Source organism: Echiichthys vipera (genome assembly GCF_963691815.1).
Source record: "Echiichthys vipera genome assembly, chromosome: 15".
NCBI classification, from domain to species: domain Eukaryota; kingdom Metazoa; phylum Chordata; class Actinopteri; order Perciformes; family Trachinidae; genus Echiichthys; species Echiichthys vipera.
In genome coordinates, this window is record NC_139840.1 from 10,868,221 (window position 1) to 10,882,607 (window position 14,387).

Genomic DNA, 14,387 nt, shown 5'->3' on the forward strand with positions numbered 1-14,387 from the left:
CACATTTAGTGAGTGTTTATGTTTACAACTTTGAAAAGGTCTGTAATACAGTGATACTTTTGGAAATAGGGCATTCTGCTGCATGATGACGATTTTATTTGTAATGCTTTAAGTGCATTTTGCACATAATACTGACTTTTATGTAAATGAGGTTTTGAATGCAGGACATTATTTTACATCGATACACTTAGCCTACTTAAATAGATGATCCCAAAGTAGCCTACACAAATAACAATCGAGTCTAATCATTACAAATTATAATCCGTTAGAGGTCACTTGTTCAAAATATTATCAACATAATGGTTGCCGCCCAATGTGGCAGTATGGCTTTATTTGACTGCCATCTGTCGGTGATAAACGTCAACTGATCTTGATTCAGTGGCGAGGAGACATTTACAGAAGTCAGAAGTAACAAGAACCTGCAAATAAAATCACATTTTAATTGACCAGCTCTTCGACACTGACCAAATCTCGCGATCATTTATCCCAGGTACGTTGAAACGTGATTTAACAAAGCGGAATCTACCAGTATGAGTATAATTAAGAATATAAGTCCCATTAAGACAATGCATTATGGCTTATGCTAATTTTAATAATCCAGGATACTTTCCAGTGAATTGATGTCGCTTGTTTTCGCCGGTCGGCCCCGAGAGATTGTTGTGTTTGTCGACAGAGCAACTTTCATGTGACGTGTCTGTCGGAGGAGACACAACCCGAGGGGGACATACCGACGTGTTCCGGTTAAACTCTGTTTTTCGGTTCATTAATGTCTTGTTGCCAGTTAACTTAGCTAAAAAAAAAACAATGACAAGCTAACGGTTTGTGAATGACAGAGGTTGGTGTTTTTTCTTTTTCCAGCGCTTTGTTTGTTTGATTTTGGCGAGTTAAAACAAAAATGGAGTCAAGTTTCAACAGGTTTGGAGTAAAATGAGAGGTGAACTCAGAGTAACCGATTCCGACTGAAGCTTTGTGACCTTTTCTGTTTTTGGTGATGGGCTCGGTGACTTCGGCTCTAACACGGACAAGAAACGCGTTGGTCAAAGTGGGTTCAGAGCCGGAGAACCCGGACCCGGAGAGGAGCCAGACCAAGAAGAAGAGCGCACGGTTCAGCGTGTCGAGCCAAACCGGACGGCAGAGTTCGCGCCAGTCGCTGTCCGAGGTCCTGAGCAGACAAGACTCCGACAGAGCCAAGCACACTTCCAAGAAACATACTTGTGAATGTCAGCAGAGCGGTAAGTTTAACAGCTGCTCAACGTGTGTCAAGTCAGAAGCTCCTCACCTGTTGGCTTAATGCGCATTTGTTGGTAAATATACATTATATAGGCTACATGTTCATGTTTGTATTTTTGTGCTTACCTCGATAGGTATTCATTTTTTTGCTTGCTCGTTCGACTCTCTCGGTCTTATTTTAACAATTTTATCATGAGAAGCAGTTGTCTGTAAAAGGTGCTTTATCAAATACTCTTTGCATAAATGGCATCATGATAATAATAAACCGTCGTGGAGAGAAACACGCATCTACTCAAGTCATGCACTTTTGAGGTAGACTACTTGCACTTCTACTTCACGCTGCTTCATACTCCACAGCGTTTCAGATGAAGTTTACATACAAAACACATGATTAGTTCATAAAAGTCGACTCATTATTCTACATTAAACTACACAGCAGTGTTGTAAAGTAGGCTAATTCAAACTCCCACCTCGAGAAACTACAAACTAAACTAAGTACCGTTACATAGAAGATACACAACATTTGTATAATACTTATGTAGGCTACTTTTATGTATGATTTTTATTTCAACACTTTACTTTTACGCGTGTGTTTATAGTGTTTCACTGCTGCTTTAAGTAAATGATCGGAGCACTTCTTCCACCACCAATAGCAAATAGACCCTTTTCCCAGCAGAACTTTTGACTTGTCATAGAAGGAAAAAGCAAAGGTGGAACTACTGACATTAATGGGCCCAGTGAGCCATTGTGTACAGTAGCAGGGCCCTCTGAATGCCAATCTTAATGGGACGCAGTTGTTATTCATGATATTGATTACACGCTCCTGCTGTTGCACGTCAAAATATCATAGATTCAAAAGTTTTCAATTCAACTTTCCAGTAACTTTTTAATAAGAGCTTATCACTCTATTACTGTTTATTAAATCATTTACCAGTAATTTACAGATCAGTTGTATACTTTAATCAATTAAAATGATACATGAGGAGTACATCTTGCAAATACTTCTGTATTGTAAGTATACTTCAAGTAAATGTCTAAACTTGTTCTTAATTACGTGCATACTTACTTTACATCACTGATATATAATGCAACCATGCAGTTTATCTATGTTTGGCTGTGTACTTGTTGGAATTGATCACCAACTGTTTCTATTTTTCTTTTTTGAAAGTAGCATTTCTCAGTGTTTGGGAGCATCCCGGCCTCAAATGCAGCTGTTATGTTTCTTTATTATACATCTCTGTGGAGCAGATCTGTCTGTAGATGAGAGCAACTGGTCACTTCAGAGGCTTACTGTGAATATGCTGCTGGAAAAAAGGTATTCACTGAATGAATGCGGAGCTCTTTGATGGCCAGCCTCAATGCAACATATCTGCACTACCAAAGCATCTCTTTGATGTGTGAGGTGTCCCCCAGAATAAAATAAACCAAATCACAGTCCTATTCATTTTAACCAATTCACACATGAAACTGCTACATTGCAGAGCTGTGTTATGTTTTTTTTTATTGGAAATATATGATACACAAGTTTACAGAATCAACATGAGTTAGTGAATGTACACCAGAAAATCGGGTGCTGGTCTTTGTTAAGAGTATGACTGCACACACTAAGGTCCAATCATATAATGGCATCACCAGCATTCGACTATATTTGGACTTTTTCAAGGCAAATCGTGACCGATGAAGTGGGTTTTGATTTTTATTTAATAATAGATAGATGGTCATCTTTACAACACTTGGCGGTTCAGTGAATCTGTGTACAGTACCAGTATCTACAGTACCGTTTAACATTTGTATTCCTTAAACTTATTTAATGTTGTTTTTACACTTATGACCTTGTGTGTTAGTCAGTGTTTCTCCTGTTTATCTTCAGCAGCTGTCTCTGCTGCTGCCACCTCTTGTTCCAACTCCCTGCTTATCTGTCCCAGAGGAAATAAATCCTCCCTGGCTGACTCCTAAAATACCATCTGTATTGTGGCGTTTCCATGACCGTGTGACAGTGTAGACTCATGTTGAGTTTCCTCCCTGGTCCCCAATGATGTTCATGTGTTGAGGAGTCACCTCCCTGACTCTCAGCTGACTGTACACTCGTGCTTCCTACCGAGGAACAAAACACAGACACTTACCCCCGATCCCATTATCTGGCCAGGTCCCTTTAGTGTTAGTCCCAGTTGTGTATAAAGCTCAACTACTGCTTAGTTGCGGAGTTAAAGGACTACAGCAGTTTGACATCAGTTTTAACAACTTTAGACCATGGCTCTTATCTCAGCTGCCATGCCAAATGAGACCACACACACCTTGAATTAAGATTGATGGATCATTTTTAAACTGTGCAAAGTCTCTTTCAGCTACCCAGACTACATTGCCAGTGTAGCAGGAGCTTTATGGGAAATGTCTTACAATCAGGTGTAAATATAACCTACTGGAGAGATTAATAGGGATGTTGAAGAACAGCAATTGCCGTGCGGTTGATTGCATTACTTGCACAAGAACTGGGTCATATTCAGAGAGTTTCCTGTGGTTTACAAGGATCTGGAGTCACTCACATATATTAATCATACTCACCTGTATTTCTAATAGATAGCACTTGGATGTGAAGCAGGGAGTAAAGTTCTGTTTGAGACTGTAGTGTCATTTTTGAGGGGAAAGATTGTCTCATTTATTAAGTGATTATATACTTGTGCTAATAAATGCTAAATAGGGCGACCAACATTTGTGGAACATGATTAAGTTATTAATCTTCAGTAAATGTTTTCTAGTTCTGGAACCATGCTTGTGCAAAAATCATTAGCTCAACATATGTGCTATATATCTCACCCCCCCCCCCTTTTTTTTTTTTTTTCTTCAGGGTCTTTGTACTGTAGGATTCAGATGACAGTCCATGTACCTCTTTGTTTTGTCAGCTCATTTCCCTCAGGTCTGCAACACAGGCTAACATTATCCTTAAAGGTGCCTCTAATGAGTATTTAGCAGGGGAAAAGGCAAGCTCCCTGGCAGCCAGTGTGTCTTAATTACATGACTGTGTCACTGTGGTGACAGTGGTGTGGGAACTGACAAAGTGCAGGTCGTTCCACAGTCCAGGGGAGACCTCTAATGAGCTTGTTTTTCTGTCTGACTGCATAGTTGTTGTCTTGAATCGTGATGTGCTACAGGGACAGATTACGCATCATCAAAAAGCCCCCAAAACTGATGTTATGTTTGAATGAATTACACAATAAAATGTCAGTTTATCAGTGTCCAGAAAATAAGGAAATATGAGTTTATAATCTGGTTGCCGGTAGTGATTGTGGCTATTTCTAATCTTCCAAGTTAGCCTTCACCTCCCCTTTATCTTCACGGCTAATTAGTATCTATTGGTGAAGGCCTGTCCTGGTGTTTGATCACTGTTTGATGGTCAGATCAAAGGTTGAGTAATAGTTCACCTACAATGGACATAACAGAAAAAGAAAGCAGGTGTGTTTTTGTGCCAGCAATCCACTGTAGAATTAGTTTGTTTAGAAACAGCTCAAGTTTACGTCTAAAACAATAAAAAAAATGCTGCAAGGAAATTCACATAGAAGTTGTAACTTTTGCCAACATCCCACCAAAACTGAATGAGTTGTCTCTTGTATTATTCCAACGACCACTGTCGGCACAAATGTGGTTGAGCAAAACAGACAATGAAAAAACGTCAGTATACATGCTATTATACTATAAAATTCACACCAGTGTAATGAGTGAAATTTGCCTCATCAACCCCTTCATCCTCAGTGTAATGCAATATATCTCTGAAAGATCTTTCCGTTGCCTAGTGACAGTGAGGTAGCCCAAGTATTGACCCTTGAAGAAAATAGACCTTGTCAAGGACTCAAAAGATTTATGGGTAAAGGATACACCTCTCAGAACAGCTGTTGTACAGCTCCTTTTGAAATGTGCTCTGGTATTAAAACCAACATACATCAGACAGACTTTACAGTATATTGTGCTTTTTGCTGTAAGGTAAGGTGTAATTCCAAACTCTTGGCAGTCCAATTTGCCCTTTTTTGTCTCATTTATTCCCCTTTCATTTTCTTTTGATGATGGCCTGCCCTTGGCCCTTCAAGAAGAACATTTAACAATGAAAAATAATTACCTAGAAATGAAATTACCTGAACCTTCAGCCATTTCATTTCAGTTGCCACTTTTCACATAGTTATTATTGCATGACATGTCTGCTTACTGCCAGGCACACCGCAAGGACAGGACCAGGGCGTTCAGATGGTCGGAGAGAGGTGGGAGTGTTTGTGTGGGCTTTGCAGTGAAATTATGTTTGCGTTATTTTGTGTATTTGAGAGTAAGTGAACTAGAATGCATGCACACATATTTGTTTTGCTTACATAGTAGCTGTTAGCCGCTATCGCTAGCTAACGAGTCCCTCCTCCAGGATGAAAATAGCCAGCAAAGGCAAGCTGAATTTGTGGCAGCGTCCCCTTTATATGTTTACTGTTATTTGACCATCCCCATCCCTCCCCCCACTAATGTCCACTGATGTGTTTCCTGGAAGCATCTCCCTCAGCTTTGGCTGTATCCCCCTTTGTAACAAAGTACAACAGAGTATTACATCTGGTCAGTCATGGTGAGAAACTTCTTAGCAATGTCAGCAAGCTTTGACTTTCTTTCATCTCTCACTGTTCTGATTGCATAAATAAATGACGTTTTTTTTTAAACTCAAATTTTATGCACATAGTGGTGTGTTCTTCATACTACGACAGGTTTTTATGTCTTCTTGCTTTCATTTTTTTTGATACATCATAATATATTGCAATCGTTACATTTGTATCATGGCCTATACTGTGGCTATACACAGCCCGAGCACCGTGGTGTTTTAAAATCGTGTCCTTTTTAACTTTGAGCACCTGTCCCTTCAGATGTGTGTGCTCTGTTGTCATGCCATATCAGCACCAATGAATCACATCTTTCATATTAAATAGGCTCAATGCAATTATATAGCGTGGTGGTATAAAGGTAGGTATGGTGAAAACTATAAGACATAAATTAAATCAAAAATTTAAAACAAATATTCAGAATTGAAAAAATGAATCAATCAGTTTTACACATGTGTTTTATTTGTTGTTTTAATGGCCAATTTAACATCAGGCCAATTAAAAAAATGAGCCCTTTGGCCAATACCGCACGTTTACACTAATGTTCATTAATGTAATGATAATGAGATGGAACAACATTGTGTGATAAAATTAGTAGCAATCCTGACCGTGCATTCACAAATATCAAACAGCAATTAAAAATAAAGAAAAAAACATTTATATTTATGTGTGTTTTAGAATATGCATTTGCTGCGTGACCTATAAAACAGTAAAATAGCTGAAATATTTAACTTCTGGATATTGCACATGTTCTGGGTTGTTGTGCAGTGGACCAAGTACTGTAATATGTTTGGGAATAAATATGTCTGTTTAGTTCTTTAATGAAAATATCTAAATACACAATATAAATAAATGAATACATTTAAACTTGTAATCTATAAGAGTTGAGATACGTTGTTTCTAGCGGCATCATTGGCAGTAAGATGTAATTGCGGGGGAGCCTGTTCTTTCAGAGCCCTGCACTATGCGTGTTGACTTTTTAAATTTTATTTATTGAAACACATTCACCTCTCTACTTCCAGTCTGTCACCTTTATGTTACCCTCTTAAATCCATACACACACACACACACACACACATACATGATCCTGTTACACTGTCCTTACTACAAGCCTGACTCAGAAGTTGTAATTTCCGATTACCGATGTAGTGACCGCAGCATAAGTGTTAGTGACGATCTGGGGCCGACAGACCAACTGTCAGCAACGCCACCAACATGGCGGCTTACTTACATGAATGTCGCCACAGACACGGATATTGTAATACTCGGCAAAAGGGCTCTTCTTGTTTGAAATCTTGTTTGACTTTTGCCATTCATATTGCTCAATTACAAAGCTTGTCCTGAAGATTGCATTATAAAAGATTGTCCTTAGTTGTGATTTTGGCCTGAGGGTGGTACCAGAGGACACGTTGGAGGGCCACCAAATACATTAGGGTTAGTTCTCCGGGGACAATGCATATACACAGTAAAGTTATTGGAAATCTAACTATTTAATGCCTTGTGTTGACAGTTTGACCCAAAGCTTAGGCCATGCAATATCAATAATGGAAAGTCTTTGGGGAGTTTCCACTTAATTCAGGGGTTATTTGCCCAGTAGATTGTGATTTCTTTTGTTCAGGTGAAAATCTTGGCCTCATGGTGGCACATCTCATGGGTGATCTGAAATCTTGCTATGATCAAAGTGTTAAGCAGACTACTACGCCTCCAACATCCTTGTATAAGCAACTACTGAGGCTTTTAAAAGATTATTTTGTGAAAAGCTTATGGGTAATATAAAACATTGTAGAGCACCATATAGCCTTTTAAAGCATCATAAACACAGAAGCCCACTCCTTCAGTTAAGTGTATTATGTAATCTCTTAAAATACATGAAACAGGAAGCTTTGAATATCCTGCAGCAAACTTTGACCATGTTATAGTATATATATTCGAATAGACACCTATTCTAATGAAATAAACCTAAAGAGAACAATGCCCTTTAGCATTCTTTTAATTCCTTAATTAATTGCACACATTCATTAAGACAAATGTTTTAATAATTCATTTAATATTGATGACAGGCCCCTCTGTGTGGAGTTTGCATGTTCTCCCCGTGTCTGCGTGGGTTTCTCCGGGTTCTCTGGCATCCTCCCACAGTCCAAAGACATGCACGTTTTAGGTCAGTTGATGACTCTTTCTTGATGACTCTGGCCCGTAGGTGTGAATGTGAGTGTGAGTGTTTGTCTGTCTCTGTTTGTCTCTATGTGCCCTGTGATAAACGGGCATCCTTGGTGTACCCTGCCTCACACCCGATGTCAGCTGAGATCGGCTCCAGCCCCCCCCCACGATCCCGATAGGGACAAGTGGTTGAAGATGGATGGATTTTGACATAAGTTTGGCCTCAACAGGCTATTCATTTTAAAATGTAAAGGCAAATTAAAGCATGTTGAGCATTTTGAGCCTTTTAAAGAAATGGTTACCTGGGAGTTTGCTGTCAAAGAAAAGAATAAAAAAAAAGTTGCAGTATTCCCACACAGGCCCTTATTAACATAAAAGCTACCTGGAACAGATGGCCACTTGATGTTGCACAGTGAGTTTTGCAACATTAGGATCCTCACTGCTACATACAAATTGCTACATACTGTACAGTATGAATTGGGGGCTGTGGAGAGAGGGGTGACAGGGCAAGGAGAGGATAAAGAGCTCTCACTGTAGCTCGCAAACAAAATGAGATGGAGTGAAATTATATACACATGCATAATGTGTCTGCTGGAACTGCACTGAGTGACTCAAACTGGTTCTGTTATTTGATAGATCTCCGTATTGTGTTCAATATCCTTTTCCTCAGAACACTTAATGAGACATTATACATTAATTAGAAATCAAGCATTAATTACTGTCTATGGTGGTATATTGTATGTCCTTATTTAACTATGCCCTTGTTTCACAGATGTGGCATTATGTAAAACTGGTGAACACTTATCTTTTTGAGACTACACACTCATTTGATTACAATTCAGAGTGTGATTGTGGTGCAGATTTTTGAAGTAGGTGTTGTCATCTGATATTTGCAGCCACGCAGAAATCATGTTGGATATATCAACTGTTCATTAATGTGGAAACATGTTAATGCTTCTAAATCCCCTGTCTTTGTTGTCACATTGCTTAGATTATATAACATTTCCCTGAAGTAAATTTCATTAATTTACAGTGGCTGTTATTTGAAAGTGGCTCAAGGAAAGAGGGAAAGAGAAGATTAAACAAAGAAGACATCATAGGCCAATAATAGCTTAAATTATGAGTAATTCTGCATTAAGTGTGAAGGGGAAAAGAGATTTGATTCGGAGTGAGTATCATAAAGGGATTGCTAGTAATTTGTACATAAATTAAGTATGAAATGACAAGTCATACAATATGTCTTCTTACCTGTGTGCATATTATCATAGGCACATCTATTGAATTTAATAGAAGGTGTGAGAAAAAGCCAGAAGCCCTCATAAAGAGAACTTATAGTCACTTATCAGGGGGGGTGAAATGAAACTCGGCAAATTCCATCGCTAAATGTCAGATGGTGCTAATAAGGGAAGGTTTATATCCCTTGTTGATCTGGTGTGTGCAGGTGTGTGTTTATGTGCGTAGGTGAGGAGATGTCTATTGTGTATAGGAATGGTAGTTTTAATAAGACTTTTCCACACAGAATGATAAATAAAGCAGTGTTCTTGCTCAAGTGTCATTTTCAGTATATACATGTATAGTAAATGTACAATTCTATTGGGTCAAAAAAGAACAGTACATACCCTGTTAATTTGCCTCTGCTTTCTGAGCTTGAGCAAAATGAAGAACAATGGCATTGATTGCAGTCGTGTTGGCGATGCTTGGTTTTTCACCTTGTGAGTCTTAGTGTGTGTGTCTCTAGCAGAAACTCAGAGAAGGTTTTGAGTATTTCGCCAGGTGTTAATTTTTCTGCCTGTCTGCGGTCAGATTTTGTCACTGTGATAGCGCCACAACTGAGCAAGATGCTGTCATGGAGCTTTATAGGTGTGTAATTGAGATCAAAATTTAGGTTGAGTTTGAAGATCGGTGTGGTCCGAATAAGGGCAGGTCATTGCCCAACACTCTACGTCCATGACCTGATTTAGCATTGCTGTTGGTGTAAGCCTATCGAAAAATGTTCTCTAGGTTATTGACACGTTTTGACTCAGTACACATAATCACTCTGTTGCTATCTTTCTTTTCACCTTTTCCTTCCCTCTCAGTGCTCAGGCATGTGTGGCTCAACATGATTTTAGAGTACATTTTTCATATGTCTCCGTGTGTGTGAGCAAAACTCAAAAGTGCTTGTGTATAGGCTTGTGTCATACTCTGAGCTTCCAATGTTTTTGCTATAAATTCTTGAAAGTAGGAGGAGTCACGTTTGTTTAAAGATCTCATGAGAGGTCCTCATCTCCCAACCTCCACCACCACTACCACTACCACAGCCACCCACCACTCACACCTACTGTACCTCTTGGGGAGGAGAGGCGAAGAGAGAGAGCGTGGAGGGAGGGGTGGAGGAAGATCGAGAGAAGAAAAACAAACCAAGAACCATAAGCTCCTTGAAATTAGCTTGTTGAGGTGTGAGAAACAGAGAGAGGGAGAGAAAACAGATGAACAACAATGATAAGAGGGTGGAGAGGGACTTGAAAGAAATTCTCCAGCTTGGTGTCTAGCGAGAAGTGGTGAGTCTTTGACAGTTCTCCTCCAGCTCATGTCGGAGGACTACATTTTTTTTCTCTCTCTGGAAACAAGACAGTGCAACTGACAAGAGGCATTAAAACAGATTGAAAGGCTCAACGGTGCCTGGAGGTTGCCAAAGCGATGGAAGCTACCTCCAAGAAGCATCGATTTAGGAAGGGTCGGAGTGCCACCTTCAGCATTGACGGATTCAACATCACCATAGGTAAGAAATTGTAGGGTAGGCAGAACAGGAGGAAAGGTTAAGTGTGTTTGCATGTGAGTGAGATGCATGAAAGTGTGTGTGACAAGAGCAGAATACATGTGTGAGAGAGCGTGTGAGGCAGAGCAATGAGGCATTTGGCTTCAACACAGCGACATCGTTAAACACATCACATTTCAGCCTCTCTGCAGAACTCGCCACATTAGTCCATTCTACTGAAGTTAATGCTTGCTCCAGTAATGCACCTACACCATGGAAACAGGGGGCTTCAGACTAAAGCTGTGTGCTGCTGACGTCACCAGGTTTTCATTCTATTGTCTTGACAACCAGAGTGTTGATGAACTTATGTGCCACTTGCTGTGTTTTTTGTCAGGGCACTTGTGAAAACTCTCATAGGAGTGAGTGTTGAAAATAGATGCAATGTGATGATGTTCTGTGCTGGAGACTTTAGGTATGTCCTTACATCTATTGGTAGCTTATGAGAAGTTGTTTGATAGTGTTGTTACTTTTGTCAAAAATGTGATGATAAACAAAATGCTGTTTGATGATAAACAAAATGCTGTTTGGTAATCATAGTAAGACAGAAAGTTTGCTTAAAACTTACCACAACGCTCTCTTTGTTCACATTTTTTTGGAAGTCGCAGAAATGTAAAAGTTTGTTAAAAGCAATAACGTGCATTTTGCTTTTAGACATATGGCTCAACACTGAATCAAATAAGGCAGAAAACTGTCGCTGCACTTTTTGCCACACCCCAGTCAGTGTTGTCACTGCAGGGGTTTTGCCACATCTGACAGTAAACACCTGCTGTGAGATCACTGGGTCGAGATATCCAACAAGCTTGTAAGTCTTAATCCACAGATAGGTTTGCCAGCTTCAATATTTAATAACATTCAGAATGTACTGGCAATATGTGGATAGTTACTGTTTATCTTATATCATTGTAATGATGTTGTTGAATCTGTAAGTTGCACTTATCAGTATTTTCAGGCTAACAGCAACTGGTTGTAGTGTGAAAGCGGTGAAATGCTGAGGGAGTTTTCACCCAACCTAGTACCTCACCTCAACTTTACAGATCAATTTTCTTCGATTTGGTTTTACAGCTTCCACCTTTACTCACTTGGTTCAGTCTCACCGCTCAACCTTGTTTTCAGATAGAACAGCTTTTTTCAGCAAATAAACAACAGTAAACCCACGCAACCCACCTATAGCCCAAACACCAGTGAACTTGAAATGATGTAATGGTGAACATTGTGGAGCAGTTAGAAACTAAGAGCCATAAAATCCTTCAGCAGTTGGTGCTTAGAGGAGCTTAAAGAAACTTGTAAGGCAGACAGAAATATGACTCAAGAATAAATGTTCATATCTGCTAGATGCGTAAATAAGTAACTGTTTACTGACACATTCAACACAGCAAGTTTATACAGTCATACTACTTGCTCCCAAGAGGTGAAAAACTTTTTTTCCATCTTAAATTGCAATAAAGGCTTTTATACACATGCATGTATGTATGTTTGCGTTGTGAAATCTCAGAAAATCAACCTTGTTCTGAAAAAAACCCTGCCTTTTATTTCCAAGCAAATATTTGCGTTCTGTGTGAAAGTACTCATGACAAAAACAACTGTTCGGAAAAATTAATCGATGTTCAAAAAGACACCCCTGGGGTTTAAGGCTTCAAGGATACTTAGGTTTCTTCAAGACTGTTTTCTCAAGATCAACGTAAACAAAACAAAAAAAACTTGCAAATGCCAATTGAAAGAGGGTCTCATCAACCTTGCATGTAAAAGCATTGCATTTATACTGTATATTAATCAATAGTGGATATGTTAATGACAGTATTTGTTTTTGTGAAGGACAGTATGTAAAAGTAGTAGGGTATGTAATGTAAACAACACAACGTTTTGTATTCTAATCACAATGAACATACAACAACTGCTCTGAAAATGAATGTTAAGTCAGACACTTTATTACACAATTCTTTCTTTCTTCTTTTCCCCTTACATGGCTTAGGTGCGCTACCTAAGCATTTTTTGGAAATGACCTACTCCTCAAAACCCAAGCCAAGTTAGCGTGTTGTGCTTTCTACCTGCAGATTAAAGTGAAGGGACTTAGCAGATGTCATTTTCACCTATGCCTTCTAAAAACCATCACCATTTCCTGCATGTGTGTCACATGCCTCTTTAGGAGACTGGCGGCAAGTCCTGAGTGTATTGATTTCATCACACTCTGCCCCACAGTCCCTGAAGTACATTTTGGACCTATTTTTCACAAGCCAACTATCTCCCGAACATCCAGACGGACAAGTCATGAGAAAATTGACTTTGTTTGAGACCTATTTCTGTCTCAGGAACAAACTCTTGTGAGATCTGGGAATGCAGTTAAGCTAATGTATACTAATGTTCGTGGTCACCTCTGATAACTCATTTATGTCATGCTAAATATTGATGTTAGCTGTTTATATATCTAATGTTAGCACAATACAATATACATACATCATTCACATAAAACTTTTCATCCACCCACATAACGTTCACTACACTTCCAAATGAGGCTGGGTCGATTTAGGAGACCTGATGTGTATTATTTCATTCCAGTGGCACGGCCTAAAATATGCTATCTTTAATTTATAGTTTAAGTTATAGTTAATCTTTTGTCAAGGGAGAAACCCCTAAAGTCTAGTCAGTGCCATCTTAGGACTGAATGCAAGTTCCATCATATTGCTTTGTATTATATTTCACCTAGATTGAACTGTGGGCCACAAGTTCAGAGATGATGTTATTGTGTAGCATGATACACAGGAAATACTTGCTCTATTGCAAACACTGCCCTCCTAAACTCATCTGCATGATATGAATATACTGATATGAAGTGGAAAGTTTCAATGTTATGAGCATGAAGACACAAAAACAGGAAGAGAGATGCCTTAAAATCATTTCCAGATATCTTTTTAAAAGCATTAAAAGCAGCCCTGGAAGATTTTATGATCCCACAGAAAATAGACTTTGTATTTTTTCCGCTTACTTGGACACATCCTGTTACCTCTAAAAACCTGCCTCAATAACATGCAGCCTATATCACCGCCATATTACCTACAAGCATAGCAGTTGTCATGGGAACCTACAAATGTCACAATCAATTGCTCACTGGGCCCAGGATTCAGTCTGCACAGCATTTTGCCAATCACCTTCTCTGAAGCGTGACTCCTAAGCACTGGTAGCTCATTGCCTGGCTGGACACCTTGTGTTCACTCATCTATTAATCTCTGAGCCTCCACTGAAGAGGGAAGCCTCTGCCCAGTTCACAACTGAGGTGTTTAAGCTTGGGTGCAGAAAAAATATTTTTTCTGGCTTGTACATGTACATGTTTTTTTTTTTTGTATTTTCTTTATTCATTTTTTCACACTTGACATTTGCATTTTCTTTCAACGTTTTTTTTCCTGTAAATTTACTGCGGAAGATTGTATATTCTTTAGTTTATGTCTTAATTTGTGACTTTGTCCTGACAAATACAGTTTTCCCTTGGTAACAATTTTGAACAAAGCAATGCTCTGTTGGGAACAAATGCTGTCTGTACTGAAAAGCTCTTTTGACTCTTTTTTTAAGTATCTTGTAGTATAGACGTCTAT

General features: G+C 39.1%; 1 protein-coding gene across 1 annotated transcript in view; it reads left to right on the plus strand.

Moving 5' to 3' along the window:
• Window positions 1-991: 991 nt before the first annotated feature.
• pde1cb (phosphodiesterase 1C, calmodulin-dependent b) overlaps window positions 992-14,387 on the plus strand; it is a gene marked incomplete at both ends in the record, with an annotated part of 87,915 nt that continues 74,519 nt past the window's right edge. Inside the window, one exon of the mRNA XM_083928602.1 lies at window positions 992-1,232. Within this exon, the coding sequence (XP_083784728.1) occupies window positions 992-1,232 (241 nt within the window). The remainder of the gene's footprint in view (window positions 1,233-14,387) is intronic.